The sequence below is a fragment of the Dermacentor andersoni genome, chromosome 6 (genome assembly GCF_023375885.2).
Source record: "Dermacentor andersoni chromosome 6, qqDerAnde1_hic_scaffold, whole genome shotgun sequence".
Lineage (NCBI taxonomy): Eukaryota > Metazoa > Arthropoda > Arachnida > Ixodida > Ixodidae > Dermacentor > Dermacentor andersoni.
The window spans coordinates 149766701-149783343 of NC_092819.1; the positions used below are offsets into that span (position 1 = coordinate 149766701).

Here is a 16643-nt window from a genome sequence, read left to right on the forward strand (position 1 = left end):
AAATCCGGTGCACACTAGATTTATACTTTGTTTAGAAGCTTTAAGTTCATTTTTACATTAGTTTTCTACCTTCGGCACATAGGAAGTTGTCGTGCGCTTGAATCGGGGGCATGTTAGAATCGGAAAAATACTGCCATATTAATCAGCGGTGTGTCTTGGTGTTCTTTCTGCATCTTGTTTAATTCGACCCCCGAACAATTCAATCCATTTCGCCGCATTCGTCATGATTGAATTTGTGGAAGTCAACTGTATAATAAAATATGCGGTAGAAATCGCGAAAACAGCACTTCCTTGGTGTGCTGTCATCAAAAACTGTTAGCAAATCCGGTGTCGGTCGGTGGCATTGCACTACCGATTACACGGCTTTCTGTTCACGTAGCGGCACCATCTTGGTATCACCGTAAACTGGAGAGATCGGAGCATAAGATAGCCTCAGTACCACACAGCACCATATTTCTGCATGCAAAAATAAAAGCCAAAAAAGTTATTGCAAGAAGTGTCATGATCCGTTACTGCAATCACATGGCATGTGTGGAATGCTATTAGCTGCGCAGGTTTGAATCATTGTTGCGCTTGTTTTGCAAGCATTTCGACGGCAATGAGCTGCGCATTTTGAGTGTTTCCGAGACATGTTTCAAGATCTGCCTGGTTATCTTGTATTTCTTTAGTTACTCCATCCTAGCTGCTTCCTGATCGTAATCGGGGCATGATTTGCTCAAGATAAGAAGATATGTTTACTTTTCTTTGCAGCTGCAAAGCTATTGTGTAATGTTTTGCGATATGACGGGTGCAAAGGCAGGTAAGTTTCTGTCACCGGTTGTGGTAGATTAGTGAAAGCCTGGGATGCAGAGATAAGGCTACCTACCCATGAAAGTGAACAATGCCCATCTTGACGCAACACGACCAACCTACATGCATACAATCCTGTGATTGTGACGGTCACGCTCGTGTGTGATTGTTGGCTGCAGATAAGATTGTAAGGAATTTGAAAACAGCTGACAAGCTGCATGATACTGCTAAAATGCTAAGGATTGCGTGAAAATTTAAAAGGAACGTGACCTCACTAATAAAGGGACTGCTGTCCTCACAGGTTTTAGCCTCTCTAAGGCTTTGTTGCAATGATTCTGTCAAATAATACTGTGCAATGTTCTCTCAGCTTTAAATTTTCAAGCAGTTGCTGTCACTCACTATATTGCATATAATTAAAGGGAAGCTGAAGAGCCTGTCGAATTCAATAGGACGCTCATATACGGATGCGGGAACCTTATAAACCATGCAGGTAAAATTTCGGGGGGGATTTTTCACTTATGAGCGACGTAATCGCCGGTTAAAATTGCCACAAGACGGGACGGGTGCGGGCGGACGGATGGTAACTGGTCTTGGAAGACCTTATGAATACACGAACTCGTCCAAACGTGGATTTCGATTTACTGTTAGCTCCTTCGTGTTAGCACGCTGAACGGAAGGTGCATGTTTATCTCCCACCCTTGACGTAGGTTTCGTCGCAAACTGCCGTTAATTTTCTATTCGCACGTGTGTTGTGAGACAGCCTACATGCAGCTACCACAACGCAGTGCAAGTGTAAAGTTTGCATGTGTTTGAAAGCCGGCGCACGCCAGGACGCTGCGCTCCGCCTTCTCTCGCGCACAGAGAGAAACCAGCCGTCTCGTGTAGCCGACGGAATCCGTCGCCTTTACGGCTTCGGTTACGAGTAGCGTGCGGATGGCGCGCTGATCAAGGTCACTACACGTGCTACAAGAGCCGGAAAAGTTTTCCCGCATGTAAACCGTCTATGTAGATTCCCGACAGCTTTGGGGCAGCACACAAATGCCGACGATCGCATCCCCGCTTATGTTCCATGAGGAGGCATGCAGGAACATAACAGTACAGTTGTTTCTCCAGAAACGAACTCACTGGATCGATGAATACAGCTTTGCAAAAAACATAATCGCCAAAGAACATTTCTAACACTTCGCTTGCGTTCACGTCGAAAGCACCGCTTGCTACCAGCATCTTTTGCTTCGAGAGGTCGGCTCCTGCAGGGAGCTGGCATATGCATGTAGGGAGCCACGCCGAACTCCTCAGAGAAACGCAAGCTCTCGAAATTTACCATTACCGTCTCAGCAAAACAACAGCGCGAACCACCTTGCACCGTGCTTCATGTGTAGCCGCAGCGGTCGGTCCGGGCGAACACTATTGTTGACGTCACGAGATGCCCGACCTATCACAGGTGGAAACGAGGCACGCGAGCTTCCCCGAGTCTGCTGCTGCACTTTTCGTCTAAATAAAATCTATTTGCGCTTTCTTTCACTCAATTTCGATGCGATATTCGAATTCGGAGGGTTGAAAACCATTACATACAGCTCTTCACTCATTTTTTCTGGAAAACCTTTCAGCTTCCCTTTAAGCTAGAAGTGTTCTGTGTTTTGCAAATTAGTCCTGAAGCATTGATGAGTGCTATAAGTGTGTTCATTTTTATCAGTTTGACATAAGTATTTTATATTCACCTTTTGCAGACATATAAAGTCGACAGGCAATGAAGCTAAGGAAAGCATAGGATTAATTAGCTGTGGTTAAAGTTGAAATGCAGAAGATAATGAAAGGAGAAATGAAAGTGAACAAGTTTGTATCATGGGAAGAGGCTTGGCATATCGGGATAAACGTAAGAAATTGAGGCAGGTGGTGATGCCACTTGAGATGTGTGCATTTCTTCCAGTAATAAGCTTTCTTTGTCAATCGAGGAAATGCAAGGAGTGTTTTGAATTAATAGTATGTTAATTTAGTGTAATGTAGTGTTCATCTTAGTATCGCACTTAGGTTTCCTTGCTTACCTTAAAATTTTATTCCAAATTATAGTTCGGTCGATCCCACACTTATGGGAACTGGTGGATCCTATAGTACTTACATAGGAACCGCTGTTAAGTGAAGCTTTCTTTGATGTTTTTGAAGATGTCAAAGCAACGTTACTAAAACGTAGTGCTAATAATGGAAATATTTGCACAATATGGTTGCACATTTAGTTAAGTATACAAAAATTTAATACTAATGACACAAATGCAATGCAGTGTTTGTCTATTCGCGCCCAATGGCACGTACCTGCCTAAGTTGTGTGCTTGGCAAGGCAGCACCCACCAAGTGCGAGCAAGGGGCAAAAAAAGCATTACTTTAAAAACGTTTTGACTGTGTGGGCTTCGGCAAGCAGCCGAGCGAGAGGGTGTTCTTGCTAACATGGATTTTTGTCTCTTCTGCACGGCCAACACAAATAACAGTGTGGCTTCCAGGTACGACGCAGTTGCGCTGGACGGAACATACTATCAGAAGAATGGCTTCATCTCGGGCGGTAGCACAGACTTGGCGAAGCGGGCGCGCCGCTGGGACGACAAGGCTTTCCACACGCTCAAGGCGCGCAAGGAGAAACTGACGGAGGAGCTGAAGGAGATGATGAAGCGCACCCGCAAGGAGTCGGACCTGACAACACTGCAGTCGCAGATTCGGGGCCTGGAGACGCGTGTGCGCTACTCCGTGACGGACCGTGACAACATCCGCAACAAGAGCATGGCCAACCTGGAACGGGAGATTGCGCGCCTCGAGCAGGAGCTGAGCCGACAAGAGCCGCTACTGAAGAAGCTGGAGGAGGAGATGCGGACCAAGGAGTCGCAGGTCGGTGATTGGCTGGGCGGCCAGCAGATGGACCATTGTTTTTTTATCATTGTCGCAACAGCCTGCCTCATAAGTCAACCCCCCCTTAGATAAGCGCCTCTGCAAAGAAATTCTCTTCACCCACTGCTGTGGTTTATTGGCTACAGCATTCTGCGACTGAGTACAGCCGATGGGGGTAGAATGCAAAAACACTTCTATGCTTAGAATTAGGTGCACATTGAAGAACACGGGGCTGTGAAAATTAATTTGGAGACCTCCACTAAGTGTCCTTCATAACCCAGTGTGCAGCTTTGGCACATTAAACTCCAAAATTAAATTGAATTTTTAAAGGTCTCTTGTTTTTTCTGCGTCTGCAGCTACTCTACATCCACAGCCTAATCTCATAACTCCATCCCATTTTCTAGCTTCACCTGCTTATAGAAAGCCAGTCCTCCTGTATCTACAAACCACAGTATTCTTATAGAAAGCTTTGATTGGGTTTCTAAAAGGTAATCACGTTTGACAGATAATTTGTAGCCAAGCCACCTGGTGAAAGTTTTTTGCTGTAATATTTACAGCAGCTAGTACTAGTTTGCATACTTTTGGTGAATGAAAGTGCAGTCAACAGATATTCAGCATTTCGCAGTGATCAATCATTACCTTTTTTTGTCATCTATTATGTCATCACGAATAATGCAGGTTTGTGTGGTGCCCTTTGGCCCTAGCACCACTAGACAGCACACATAAATCAAGCTACCGTCAGTTGCATGTCTCGTCTGATGGCATTGACTGAGTTGTGCTCTTCAACTGCTTATTAGTGTTATTTGCCCAAAATTTTTTTAGCACGTTTCTTACATCCTCTGCATCCTTAAAGCCAGACAGCATCATAAAACACCTAAATTTTTTACTTCTCAGTGGACTTGGAAAAATTACACCCATCTTTACTGTTGGGAAAAAAAAAAAAAATTAAGGAATCAATCACATGGCCACATGGTAGTGGCACTGCCTGCATAAACAGAATCTATCTCATAGCATTTTCTTCTAGGACATTAGCAGAGGTCTAATACAAAGTGTCATACAATGTATCCATCATGTTTGAAAGGTATGCCAAGAGGCAACATTAAACCAGTTTTGTTTGATAAGGTATCCTTTCAAAATTCTGTTTTCATACGTTAGAAAAAGGTTAATTAATAGTAAAGAAAATGAAAGCTAAGTATCCTTTGCCTGAATTTTGAGCCTAAGCGTCAGTATTGTTATGACAGTGTGAAATAGCAGAATATGACTGTCTTCCTTTTTTTTTTTATACCTGAATCCCATTACTTGTTTTCACGAGTTTCAACATCAACTCACTGCCACCTCGGTGCCTCGTAGTGACAACTACATCACATGCCACTCCATAACATTTTAGAAACTATGGTTGCATCAAAAGTGATGGGGCCGTTCTCTCTGCTCTGCAGGTGGACGAGCTCAAGGAGGCACAGAACGGCATTGAGGACCGCGTGTTCGCCGACTTCTGTGCCAGCATTGGTGTCGACAACATTCGGCAGTATGAAGAGCGAGAGCTGCGCGCCACCCAGGAGCGTGACCGCAAGCGACTCGAGTTTGAGAACCAGAAGAGCCGCATTGTCAACCGGCTTGAATATGAGCGCTCCAAGGACACGGGAGAGAACGTGCGCAAGTGGAAGAAAACAGTCGAGGACGACGAGAAGGAGCTGGAGAACCTGAAGCAGGCCGAACAGGCCCAGATGCACTCCATCGACGAGCAAATGCAGGTGGAGTGCACAGCCACGAATGTTCTTGTTTGTTGTCTTCCGCTTTCGCTGAAACAGCAGTGACATGCTGAAAAATGGAGTCGTGTGACGCAGCCTGTAACGCATTCAGGTTGAATGCGGGAGTTACTTTTGTTCATTAGCACAGTGACCATTGGTTGATTATGGGTTTTGGGGTTGCATAAGACACATCAGAACATTGTGGAGGCCAGGAAGGAAGTACCCAATCTCTTTGTTCTGCGGACACGTGCGAGTGCAAGAGTTCAGCACTGACCTTTGTTGTCCTTTTCCTCGCGCCATAGGTGCAAGATCTGGAGAGAGTGTAATCTGCTCATGTTCATGACTAGTACAGCCTCTGTACTGTGTCTGTTTGCTCATTGAAAAAAAAAAAGGGGGGGGAGGTAAGCCACCTTGCTAGTAGAGAATGTAGAGCCCACCTTAGATAAGGATCACTGTTCGCCTTTTGATGAACAGTGAAGACTATGGTAGCTTCAGGTAACACAGCAGTAACACAGCAGGCGCCCATTAGGACTAACTGTAAAGGACCAAAGAACCTGTCCATCTTACCAGAATGTTGTGTAACAGAATTGACAGAATTCTAGATGTGTGCGAATATTGAATACAGTTAAATCTCGATTAACGAAGTAGGTAAAATCGGCAATTTGCTTCGTTATATCAAAATTTCGTTGTATTGAAATCCTACCTTTTATGCAAATAAGTACAGTCGCCAATCAATTTTACTTACAAGAAAAAGGGCCATAGAACTTTCCGAATGATTGGGCAATAAAAAAATAACAAATTTGAATAAGAAAACAATTTATTTCGATGAATTTGGGAGTTGGCGACGAATAATATGGTTTCGTGCCATGTCAACAGTATCTTCACATCAGTGGCAGGAACTAAGTGAAGCCAGCCACGCTTTCGCATGCACTCTGCTCCCGTAGCTGATAGCGTCATCTGCACTGAGACTGCGCTGTAATGAAGAGCACTGGCAGTGGGGAGCGCGTGCTTCGTCTGCCTCTTGCTCCAACGGGTCACTGAAACTCGAGGTTACGAAGACAGCTTACACTGTGCCTCGCCGTCTTGGCACATGCTCACTCTTTGCACACGCTGCAGATTACCTCTAAAGCAGGGTGTGCGGTTGCGTATGTGCTCAGCTGCACTTACAGCCATGCACAGCCACGGCCAAAACACATGCCAGAAATCCAGACGTGCGCCAACTTACCCCAACGCTGCCCCTTTGCGCGCACTTTGCACAGGAAGGTGGCACTCGTGAAGCCACCATCTTGTCTCACCCTCACACACTTCCACTCGCACCTAAAGCACAAAGTGTGTGGGCTGCGATAGGATCTTATCGCACTTGGACTTTATATAGAACATGATGCGGCTTCTCTGCCGTGGTCGCTCTTGTCGTGCCGCGTTCGATTTGAGAGGTGTGTTTGCAAGCAGACGCTGGTGCTCCCTCTAATCTCCCTCATCTTCGACGGTCTCTGTGCCGGCACCAATGCCACATGCCCCGCTGGTCTGAGAGCGTTGGCCGTGGTGGGCAGTTTTTTGGTACTCGCTCACGCTGTCCTTGCATGCCGTGATACTTCATGACCCGCACCATTCGTGCATCGTGCTACAGTGCACGAATACTTCAAAAACAAGTCCTTCTGTTAAAGGGTGCCTGAAACGGTTCGGACAAATTTTGTAGATGCGTAGGGTACAGCTAAAGTTAATCATTCACACCACAATTTGTGTGAAACATATCATATTAAGAGGGCTACGGACGATTACAAGTTACCCTCCTCCATAGTCATGCATTTTCTCCTCAACTCGTTCGCTGAGTGATCGGGGCTAAGCTCCGCCTTCACTGGCTCTGCGTCATGATGGCACGTCATGTCTTCGACCTCTGGTTCTCTAAGAGCGAGCGCGCGAAGCCTCTCCAAGCTCTCCGCCAGCTGCTCGGCAGTCGACCCCATGCGGGAGCTATCGAAGCAGCATGCGTTGCGACGATTCTGTCGCAGCGCCGAACTTGTCTGGTATTCCAGTAACCACAGGCTAGCTATGTGTTTCGACGAAACAGTGGAGGCATAAACTCAAGCTGATGAAGGAACTTTAGCGTAGACGTACGTGAGCTGCCTGATCGGTCTCCACGGTCCAGCCACCCGTTGGCTCAGAGCTTAACCAGCCAAACAAAGAGTTAATATTGCCTTAACCAAGTGTAAAACATTTTAAACATTTACAAAAACAATGTGTTAACGATTATACTCCTGCAAAAAATTTACACTAGCAGCAAAGAAGAATACATTTCGTTGCTGCTACTGTGCGTGGTTGAGCTCTGTGCAGATCATTCACATTTGCGCTTCTGGTCATCCCGTGAACGACACGGTCGTACGGCCAGGCGCTGTTCCCTTGCGCTTGCGTTTAGCCTAATACCGGACTAGCGAAGCGCTATTGCATTAGTAATTTTCCGGTGTAAAGTGACGGCCGTAAACACGCAAATCCTGGCGCTGATCAAATAGTGGCAGTCTGCTGCCTTGCAGAAGGACACGGTGTCGCAGCCTGACATATTGCCTGTCGCTACGTTTGCAGTCCACAACGCAACAAAGTCAAATCATAGTGCTCGCGAAAAGACCGAGACTGACTCTGACCGCGGAGCTCTCATCAAAATGGAGCGCATTCTAACACAAGCAGACGATGCTTGCTGTGTGCCAGAAGTGCTTAAGTGTAGTATGAAATTGTTCTTGTGCATTCTCTTTCTATCAATTGACATCAATTGGGTGAGTTACGTCATATGAGTAGGGGCTGCTGAAAATTCCGCCGAGCAGTGTGCTGCGATCGGCAGCGATGTACATTTTTAAAACCTTATATTAAATTACACGCTTTACGCGGAGCACTTATACCCGTGCCACACGGGCGTTTGAAAGGCCTTCCAACCGATAGTCAGTTGACTCAAAACTCAAGTTTGAGCTGCTACACAGGCGGTTTCGAAGGCCGCCGAGTCAATAGACTATTGAGTCAACGGAGCACCTTACAACTCTATCGAAATCTCGATGGCCTTTGAGCAACGGAAACGGAAACAGCGCGAACATGCCCTCTCGTTCACAGAGTGCTCGTACTCACGGTTAGAAAGAACAAATCAAACCAAAATGCTCTAAAATACTATATATGAGTGTTATTAATGATTCAATAAAGTATTTTTGCCACTTGATATGTGCGAACTGCACGTATTCTCCACAACAGCGACGTGCAGCGCCGCAAACGTTGCCGCAGTTTCACTACTCAAAAACTTAAAAACTAAACATATATGTATGGCAATGCATAAACAATTTTTTTAAATGTATAAACAAACATGAAAGAAATTATACTGCTTTTAAGTAGTTTTAATGTTGTTTAACTTATCGTGACATGAAAACAAAAATAAAGATCCGCAGCGCCACACAATTTTGCGAGAAACACCTGAACCACTCAGCGGCCTTTCAAAAGTGCCGTGTAGCAGCGTGACAACTCCATTGAGTCGATAGAGTTGTGGCGTTTCGAAGGCCGTCGACTGGAAGGCCTTCCAAATGTGCCCGTATGACACAGGTATTATATGCGTCAATTAATGATCAGAAGGACCTACTCTAATGACTCAGTCTGTTTGTACAAAATCGTCAAAATTGTTTCAGGGTCCCTTTAATTCGATCAAATTTTCTGGCCCCTTTGAGTTCAATTATCGAGATTTAACTGTACTTCGTTATATTGAGAATTTCATTATATTGAAGTTCGTTATATCGAGGTTTAACTGTATCACCGAATTGTATAGAATAGCAAGGATTCAAATAATTCAATTCATGAATGGAATATCTATATGCAGTGGAGAGATCCACGCAGTACCACTTGTTGTGTGTGCCGCAGAACCCTTCGTGCTCAATTCCACCCAGGCGAGCGTTTCACTTTGCCTTTGGTGCAAAAGGAGCGCTGAGCATGCCGCCGATGGGCCACTACAACTGATGCACTAGACGACTTTGTCACTGTGGACACTTCCCAACCTCTGCCCAATGTCAGCACGCACAGTGCCCGCATGCCGCTATTCGCACAAAGGCGTTGTGTCGGCCAGATCCGCCTCTGTCGGCACGAGGCTCATCCGGGTCAACACAACCAATCGAAATGATAATGCATCGTAGACAAATAGAACGGCAACAAAAACAGTGTGTATTTCGTCAAGTTTGAAGATCGAGCCGTTGGCCACCAATAGGCATGCAGATCATGTTGGATACGCAGTTATGAACTTCATGCTTTTTCAACAGCCGTAAATCTAATGCGCACACGTGATCTCAGGACGGATCACATGATGAGACACCTGCATTCTGCGACAGCTTGCGGCCCGTTACCACATCGACCTGTAGCAAATTTTCATCACAGCCATATTGCCTAGGCTTAATTTGCGGTTCTTCATGGTATTTAGGCGACTAGAGTTACAATTTGGTGCCGAAGATACAGATCTATTTGCAGCATCCGCGTGACACTCGGAAAGCCGACAGACCACCTCGCAAACGAAAGCAAGTGCACGGTATGGCAACAAAGTTGTTCACAGCCGCTAGCTTTGAAATGCACGTAACGATGGCCTGTTGTTCCCAACAACGTTATTCGATGCACATCAACCTTTTTTATTTCTTAATGTGAATAGCATTCTTTGTCTACTTCAGTTGTTTTGAGCCTATCTCTCTATCTAATGTAGCCCCTTACGCCAACCCAGTGGCTCAAGTTGTCTACCTGCTTGGGCCGCAGCGATGTGCTCCTCATTGTGATTCCGTCATGGTAGTTTTATTGTCATTCCAGCCTCATGATCTTACTTTCATCATGCCGTCATCGTCACGCCATCTACCCCGACCCAGTAGCCCAAGTTTTCTAATAGCTTGGGCTAGTAGGTATGGTCTCGTGGTTGTGATGCCGTCGTGGTCGTTGCATCACCGTTATTCCAGCTTTGTCATCCGACACTTGTCGTGCCACCATCGTTGTGAAACAGTTGTCATGCATTCATTGTCCCACTACCATAATGATGCTGGCATGCTGGCATAGTCATTCAACCCTTGTCATGCTGTCGTCATCAGGCCTTCTACTCTGACCCAGTGGTCAAAATGGCTTGGGTCATGCCGTCGTCATCATGCAATTGTCGTCATGTCATCGCAGTCACGCTGTCCTTTTATCATTGTCATCACTTCAGTAAGGTCATGCCATTTTCATCATACCACCTTTGTCATTCCATCGACGTCAGTCTTCCTTTGTCTTTGTATTGTAATCATACGGTTGTCGTGATTATGGTGCCCTTGTCCTGTCGCCATCGTCAGTTGCTGTCATGCCTCACTGTCAGACTAGGGTTGGTAGTATCGATGAACAATTAATCTTCATCAATGTCCACCTTTCATTTAATCAACTTAATTGATTAGACATGTTTGATTAATTGTTTTCGACAGTTTGACAGGAGTTGCGTGTGTATCTTCACATCATACTAGAATTGGGAAGCCTGAGCACTGACTGTGTGGCTGTGGTAGAGTGACTGTTGACTGTTTTTCCGAGTCCCAAGTGCTGCCGAGCCGAGCGCTTGCCTCCTCTTCCCCCCGACAGAGCACACGCCACCATACCACCTGAGGCCAGAGGCTTGAAATGCCCTCGCAATTCAATGCATACTATAGCAACCCAGTCGTTTATCGTCGCATCACTCCCAGTCCACTAAAGACGTGGCACAGCATTCGCACCATCTTTAGAGCATAATAGAACCTCGTTGATACGTCCCCTGTTACATAAGTTTTCCCGGTGCCAACGTTGGCAACCGAGAACACAAAAAATGACCCAATAGAGTTATGCTCATTATTTACCGGTTCATACGTTTCCGGAAAACAGAATTTTTCGGCACCAGCGTTCAGTACATCACCAAACTGCGATCTTATGATACGTTTTCCGGCCGCTATTTCCCATGTCAACAAGAAAATGTGAGAGGCGTGCGCAATCAAGGACAGTATATAACTGCCTGCCGCGGCAGCTTCACCGCAATACTCGCCCGCCCATCTCATGTGAAAATGCCGGCACACAATAATTTTCTCATTTAGGTACCAGCAAATCTTCTCCAGGATCGTCGCACACGGCATTCACAGCTATCACTGCCAATCATATTGCAATAAACATCTTCGTCTATCTGTATCATAGCGCGTGGTGCCGTCGGAAGCGTAGCGCTCGCTTTTAATAGGCGATAACCGAAACATGCCGCCGTTCCTTGCTGCAGACTGCGGTCGTATATGTTTTCCGGCCGCTAGTTTCCGCTAGTTTTCCGGCCGCTCCCCCCTCTAGGCCGTGCTTGATCTCGATACCGTGCACTCACCTCCTCCCCACCACCCTTGCACAGAAGGAATTGTCCGCTCTCGTTTCTTCGAGTGCTTCGAGCTGCTGTATGCCCATTATTACGCGACAAATGGTGCATTGGTGTTTCCTGCATACTGTGTCCCAGTGCGCATGCTTCGACGGCGTTTTTGCGGCTTAAACTTTCCTTGCAGAAGAACGCTTGCCAATTACCATTTCCTTGGCCGACATTGTAGTTTCTTTGCTAGATTTACTGGTTGTACAGGCTACAAGTACGTTTGAAAATTCCAAAAACTTAATTAAATCAAAACCGTGTGATGAAATTACTTCCTTAAATCTAGAGAATACACAGTTTTCAATGAAACTAAAATCGAAAAATGAAAATGGCTTGTTGCATCGCAAATTTCTTTACATCAAGGTTTGTTATGTTGAGGTTTGACTGTATTCGATATTTGATTCGAAATCTACTATTCGGTATTTGCACACCCCTATAAATTTCGCTCCAAATATCGATTCCACAAAAATTGTGAAATGGCATCTAAAAAAATGGAGATGTAAGAAAAAGAAATGGGCATGGTTAAAAGCATTGCCTTATGCAGCACTTTTGTTTTATTCAAGCCACTGCGTAATTCCGCAGTGAACTGGCACCCCTTTTGCATCAAGAGCAATGAAGTGAGGTGCTCACTTGCAAGGAATCAAAAATGAGGAGCTTCGCGGCACATTTGGCATGCAGCACTACACTGAATATACCAAATATATTCGAAATATATTCCATTTGATTCTGTGATATTCGAGTATTTGCACACCCCCTAGCAAATAGGCATTTATAGGCACCGTGACAGTGCCACTGAGATGTTTCTAGACCCATCATTTGTGCTTGTTTATTAAGTAGGCACAATAAGGACATAAAAAAAAAATGAAAGGCATTTTGCCTAATGTTCTGATCTCTAGTCGTGAGCGATTGTGACTTTGCCGAGATGGATTACTAACTTGCTTGAACCTACACCCTTTATGGCTGAGAATACAGCCTTTGCAGTGACGTCAGTGATGCTTATTGGATTGTCACAATTCCATCCAGGCACTGGAGAAACTGAAAAGCAACAAGATCAGCAAGAAGCAGGAGTTGGATGGCACCGAGGAGAGCATGGGCGAGATCCGCAAGCGGCTAACGGCCGTGCAGAAGGAAATCGCGAGTGTGCAGAAGGCACTGACAGCCCTCGAGGCACGCCAGGAACAGCGGCGCCAGGACCGCCACAGTGTCTTTCAGACGTGCAAGCTGGAGCAGATCCCCTTGCGCTTGGTGCGCGGGAACCTCGAGGACTTGGATGCCACGGCGCCGACAGACGACTCAGCAGCAGGTGATGAAGTGGCTGCTTCCCAGGCCAGCATCACCAAAGTGTACGAGCGTGAGGGCCACATTGAGGTGGACTACTCGGTCCTGCCCGATGAACTGACTGAGGTGGGTGGGCCTTTGTTCACGTGGCTCTTCTTTTCTGTTCAGTACTAAATGCAAGTTTGGTACTGGACAGTTGGATGGCTTTTTTTTTGTACTTGTGTCACTGATGCATTGCAAAGGAAGGGTAACTGAATGTTGCACAGCCAAATCAATACTGCTTTATGATCATGAAGTTAGTGATTGACATTCAAGCCCAGGTGTCAAATGCAGAAAAGGTCTGTAAAATAATTTGATACATAAATATATGCTCATAGATGAACTGAAACCTTTACCTTCCTGTGATCTGTGATTGCAACAATATGTTGATTGAATACAGTATACTTTCACCAGTTAATTCGATATTTTGGTTAAGGGGGACACGGGTCTTAGAGACAGGAAAGTCTGTGAAAAAAAAAATTTGAGTTTTTTGAAAATGTTATTTTAAGATTCTACAGCAACTGATGAATGATCTCAAAAGTTTTCAGGCATCTTGGATCAATAGTTTAGTCGTAATGGCGTTTTACATCATGTCAGCGAGCTGTGTTTTTACTGTTGAACATGTGACAAAGGGCCTTTTCCCACGACGTGGTTGCCATTCTACATTTCCGATCGCAGCCATTTTGGTCTTGTTTAGCTTTTGTGCCACCGCTACTCCATCCGCTGAATGGCTATGAAGAAAAAGCCAGCGAAAAGTTGTCCCGATGCACGATTCCATTTGTCGACTTAGGCACATGAGTGCAAGCATGCCATTGCCATTGGCGGATTTTCACCGTCGTCTGCCTGGGCTGCTCGGGCATGCGAAACTCGCTGTGAAATGATGTCAAATTCAGTTTGCTACAAAGCATAAATTCTGCAAACAGAAAAAAAATGAAGTGTGTTAAGCTTTCGAAAGTGCGCTGTAGCTTCGGAAGATGTCGGCAATAGTTTGTTACCCGTGCCAAGCACCGCCAACGCCGCCCGCTGCGACTCTGGAATAGTCTTAGCAGATGGACGCAGCTTTGACAGCGGCTGTATTCGTGCAGCATTCCAGCACGACTACTGCAGCCTGACGACTTGAAGGTGGTGAAGGAGGTTCAAGAAAAACTGGAAGACTTTGCTCCAATGCCGGCTACCAGCCGAAATTGAGATTTTCTCGCTCATGAGGACACTGCCATGGCTGGCTCGGATGCGATGGAGATGCACTTTGTTATTGTAAGCCTAGATTCTATAAATGCTGTTAAGTCTTGTGTAAAGCGCAAGTTGTGTGGTGGCAGTGTGACAGTGGGCAAAGGTCAACATGACTAAAGTCTCGCCATAAAGATAGTTATCTCGTGCGTGTGATTTGTGGTAATACCGCGTCAGTGCGGAGTTCGCCGCACATGCGCAGCTGCCAAACGTGCCACTCGTTTCTCGTGAACAATCTCTCTGCGCGCCAAATCCGTGGAGCACTGGTAATTGGCAAACGTCACTAAATTATTATTATTATTATTACTGTTATTATTATTGTTGTTTTTTGCAATAATAAGTGTTTCACACTGGGGGCCATGTGCTAGTGGCATATCCTAATTTAATCCAAGTTGTCTCAAAATTAATCCAAGTTCTTCTCAAAACAAGCTTTTTGCTCAGCCTGCTTGTTTGTGGCAGCACTATCTCAAGATCTAGGACAGCTGCAGTTGTAATTTTTTTTTTTTTTTTGCTATATGAAGTAAACGCATAAAGCTTCAAGTGCTGCTAACAGATTTTTTTATTCGATTTTGTTCATGTTCTCTAGTAGCCTAACTGTAAACACCGAACTTTGATGAGCTGCTAAATTGACAATTGTTGGATTTGTAAACTGCTTGCAGCACTTCACTCATTACACATTCTGCTACACTCATGCATCATTATAGATTTCTACCCAATTTTGTTATGGTTGCCATATCTTGGAAAGCGATCGGTGATGTGGACAAAGTGCACGCCAGCGCAGGCGCCGTATCTTAAAAGTGATCTGCAACGTGGACAAAGTTTGGCCCGCGTGGGCACCGTATCCTGAAAGCTATCTACGATGTGGACAAAGTGCACACCAGCCGGGCGCCATATCTTGAAAGCTATCTGCGATGTGGACAAAGTGTGCTCCAGTGCCGGCGCCGTATCAATGCAGACAAAGTTTGGCCCTCATGGGCCTCGTATCTTGAAACCTATCTGCGATGTGGACAAAGTGTGCACCAATGCCGGCGCTGTATCTTGAAAGCAATCTGCGATGTGGACAAAGTTTGGCCCGCATGGCCGCCGTATCTTGAAAGCTATCTGCGGTGTGGACAAAGTTTGGCCCGCATGGGCACCGTATCTTGAAAGTGATCTGCGATGTGGACAAAGTGCGCATCAGCCAGGTGCCGTATCTTGAAACCGATCTGCGATGTGGACAAAGTTTGGCCTGCATGGGCTACGTATTTTGAAAGCGATCTGCGATGTGGACAAAGTGCGCAACAGCACCGGCGCCCTATCTTGAAAGCTATCTGCGGTGTGGACAAAGTTTGGCCCGCATGGGCACCGTATCTTGAAAGTGATCTGCGATGTGGACAAAGTGCGCATCAGCCAGGTGCCGTATCTTGAAACCGATCTGCGATGTGGACAAAGTTTGGCCTGCATGGGCTACGTATTTTGAAAGCGATCTGCGATGTGGACAAAGTGCGCAACAGCACCGGCGCCCTATCTTGAAAGCTATCTGCGGTGTGGACAAAGTTTGGCCCGCATGGGCACCGTATCTTGAAAGTGATCTGCGATGTGGACAAAGTGCGCATCAGCCAGGTGCCGTATCTTGAAACCGATCTGCGATGTGGACAAAGTTTGGCCTGCATGGGCTACGTATTTTGAAAGCGATCTGCGATGTGGACAAAGTGCGCAACAGCACCGGCGCCCTATCTTGAAAGCTATCTGCGGTGTGGACAAAGTTTGGCCCGCATGGGCACCGTATCTTGAAAGTGATCTGCGATGTGGACAAAGTGCGCATCAGCCAGGTGCCGTATCTTGAAACCGATCTGCGATGTGGACAAAGTTTGGCCTGCATGGGCTACGTATTTTGAAAGCGATCTGCGATGTGGACAAAGTGCGCAACAGCACCGGCGCCCTATCTTGAAAGCAACTGCGATGTGGACAAAGTTTGGCCCGCATGGGCGCCGTATCTTGAAAGCGATCTGCGATGCAGACAAAGTGCGCACAAGCGCCGGCGCCGTATCTTGAAAGCAATCTGCGACGTGGACAAAGTTTGGCCCGCATGGGCGCCGTATCTTGAAAGCTATCTGCGATGTGGACAAAGTGCGCACAAGCGCCGGCGCCGTATCTTGAAAGCAATCTGCGATGTGGACAAAGTTTGGCCCGCATGGGCGCCGTATCTTGAAAGCGATCTGCGATGCGGACAAAGTGCGCACAAGCGCCGGCGCCGTATCTTGAAAGCAATCTGCGATGTGGACAAAGTTTGGCCCGCATGGGCGCCGTATCTTGAAAGCTATCTGCGATGTGGA

The 16643-nt window shown here is 46.2% G+C and overlaps 1 protein-coding gene across 2 annotated transcripts in view; it reads left to right on the plus strand.

Moving 5' to 3' along the window:
- Nucleotides 1–16643, plus strand: part of SMC1 (structural maintenance of chromosomes 1) — a 75050-nt gene that overhangs the window by 39158 nt on the left and 19249 nt on the right. The window contains exons 9-11 of one of the 2 annotated variants that reach the window (XM_050172260.2): nt 3270–3660; nt 5097–5411; nt 12808–13188. In XM_050172260.2, the coding sequence (XP_050028217.1) occupies nt 3270–3660; nt 5097–5411; nt 12808–13188 (1087 nt within the window). The remainder of the gene's footprint in view (nt 1–3269; nt 3661–5096; nt 5412–12807; nt 13189–16643) is intronic. The other variant, XM_050172261.2, reaches the window with a different exon arrangement.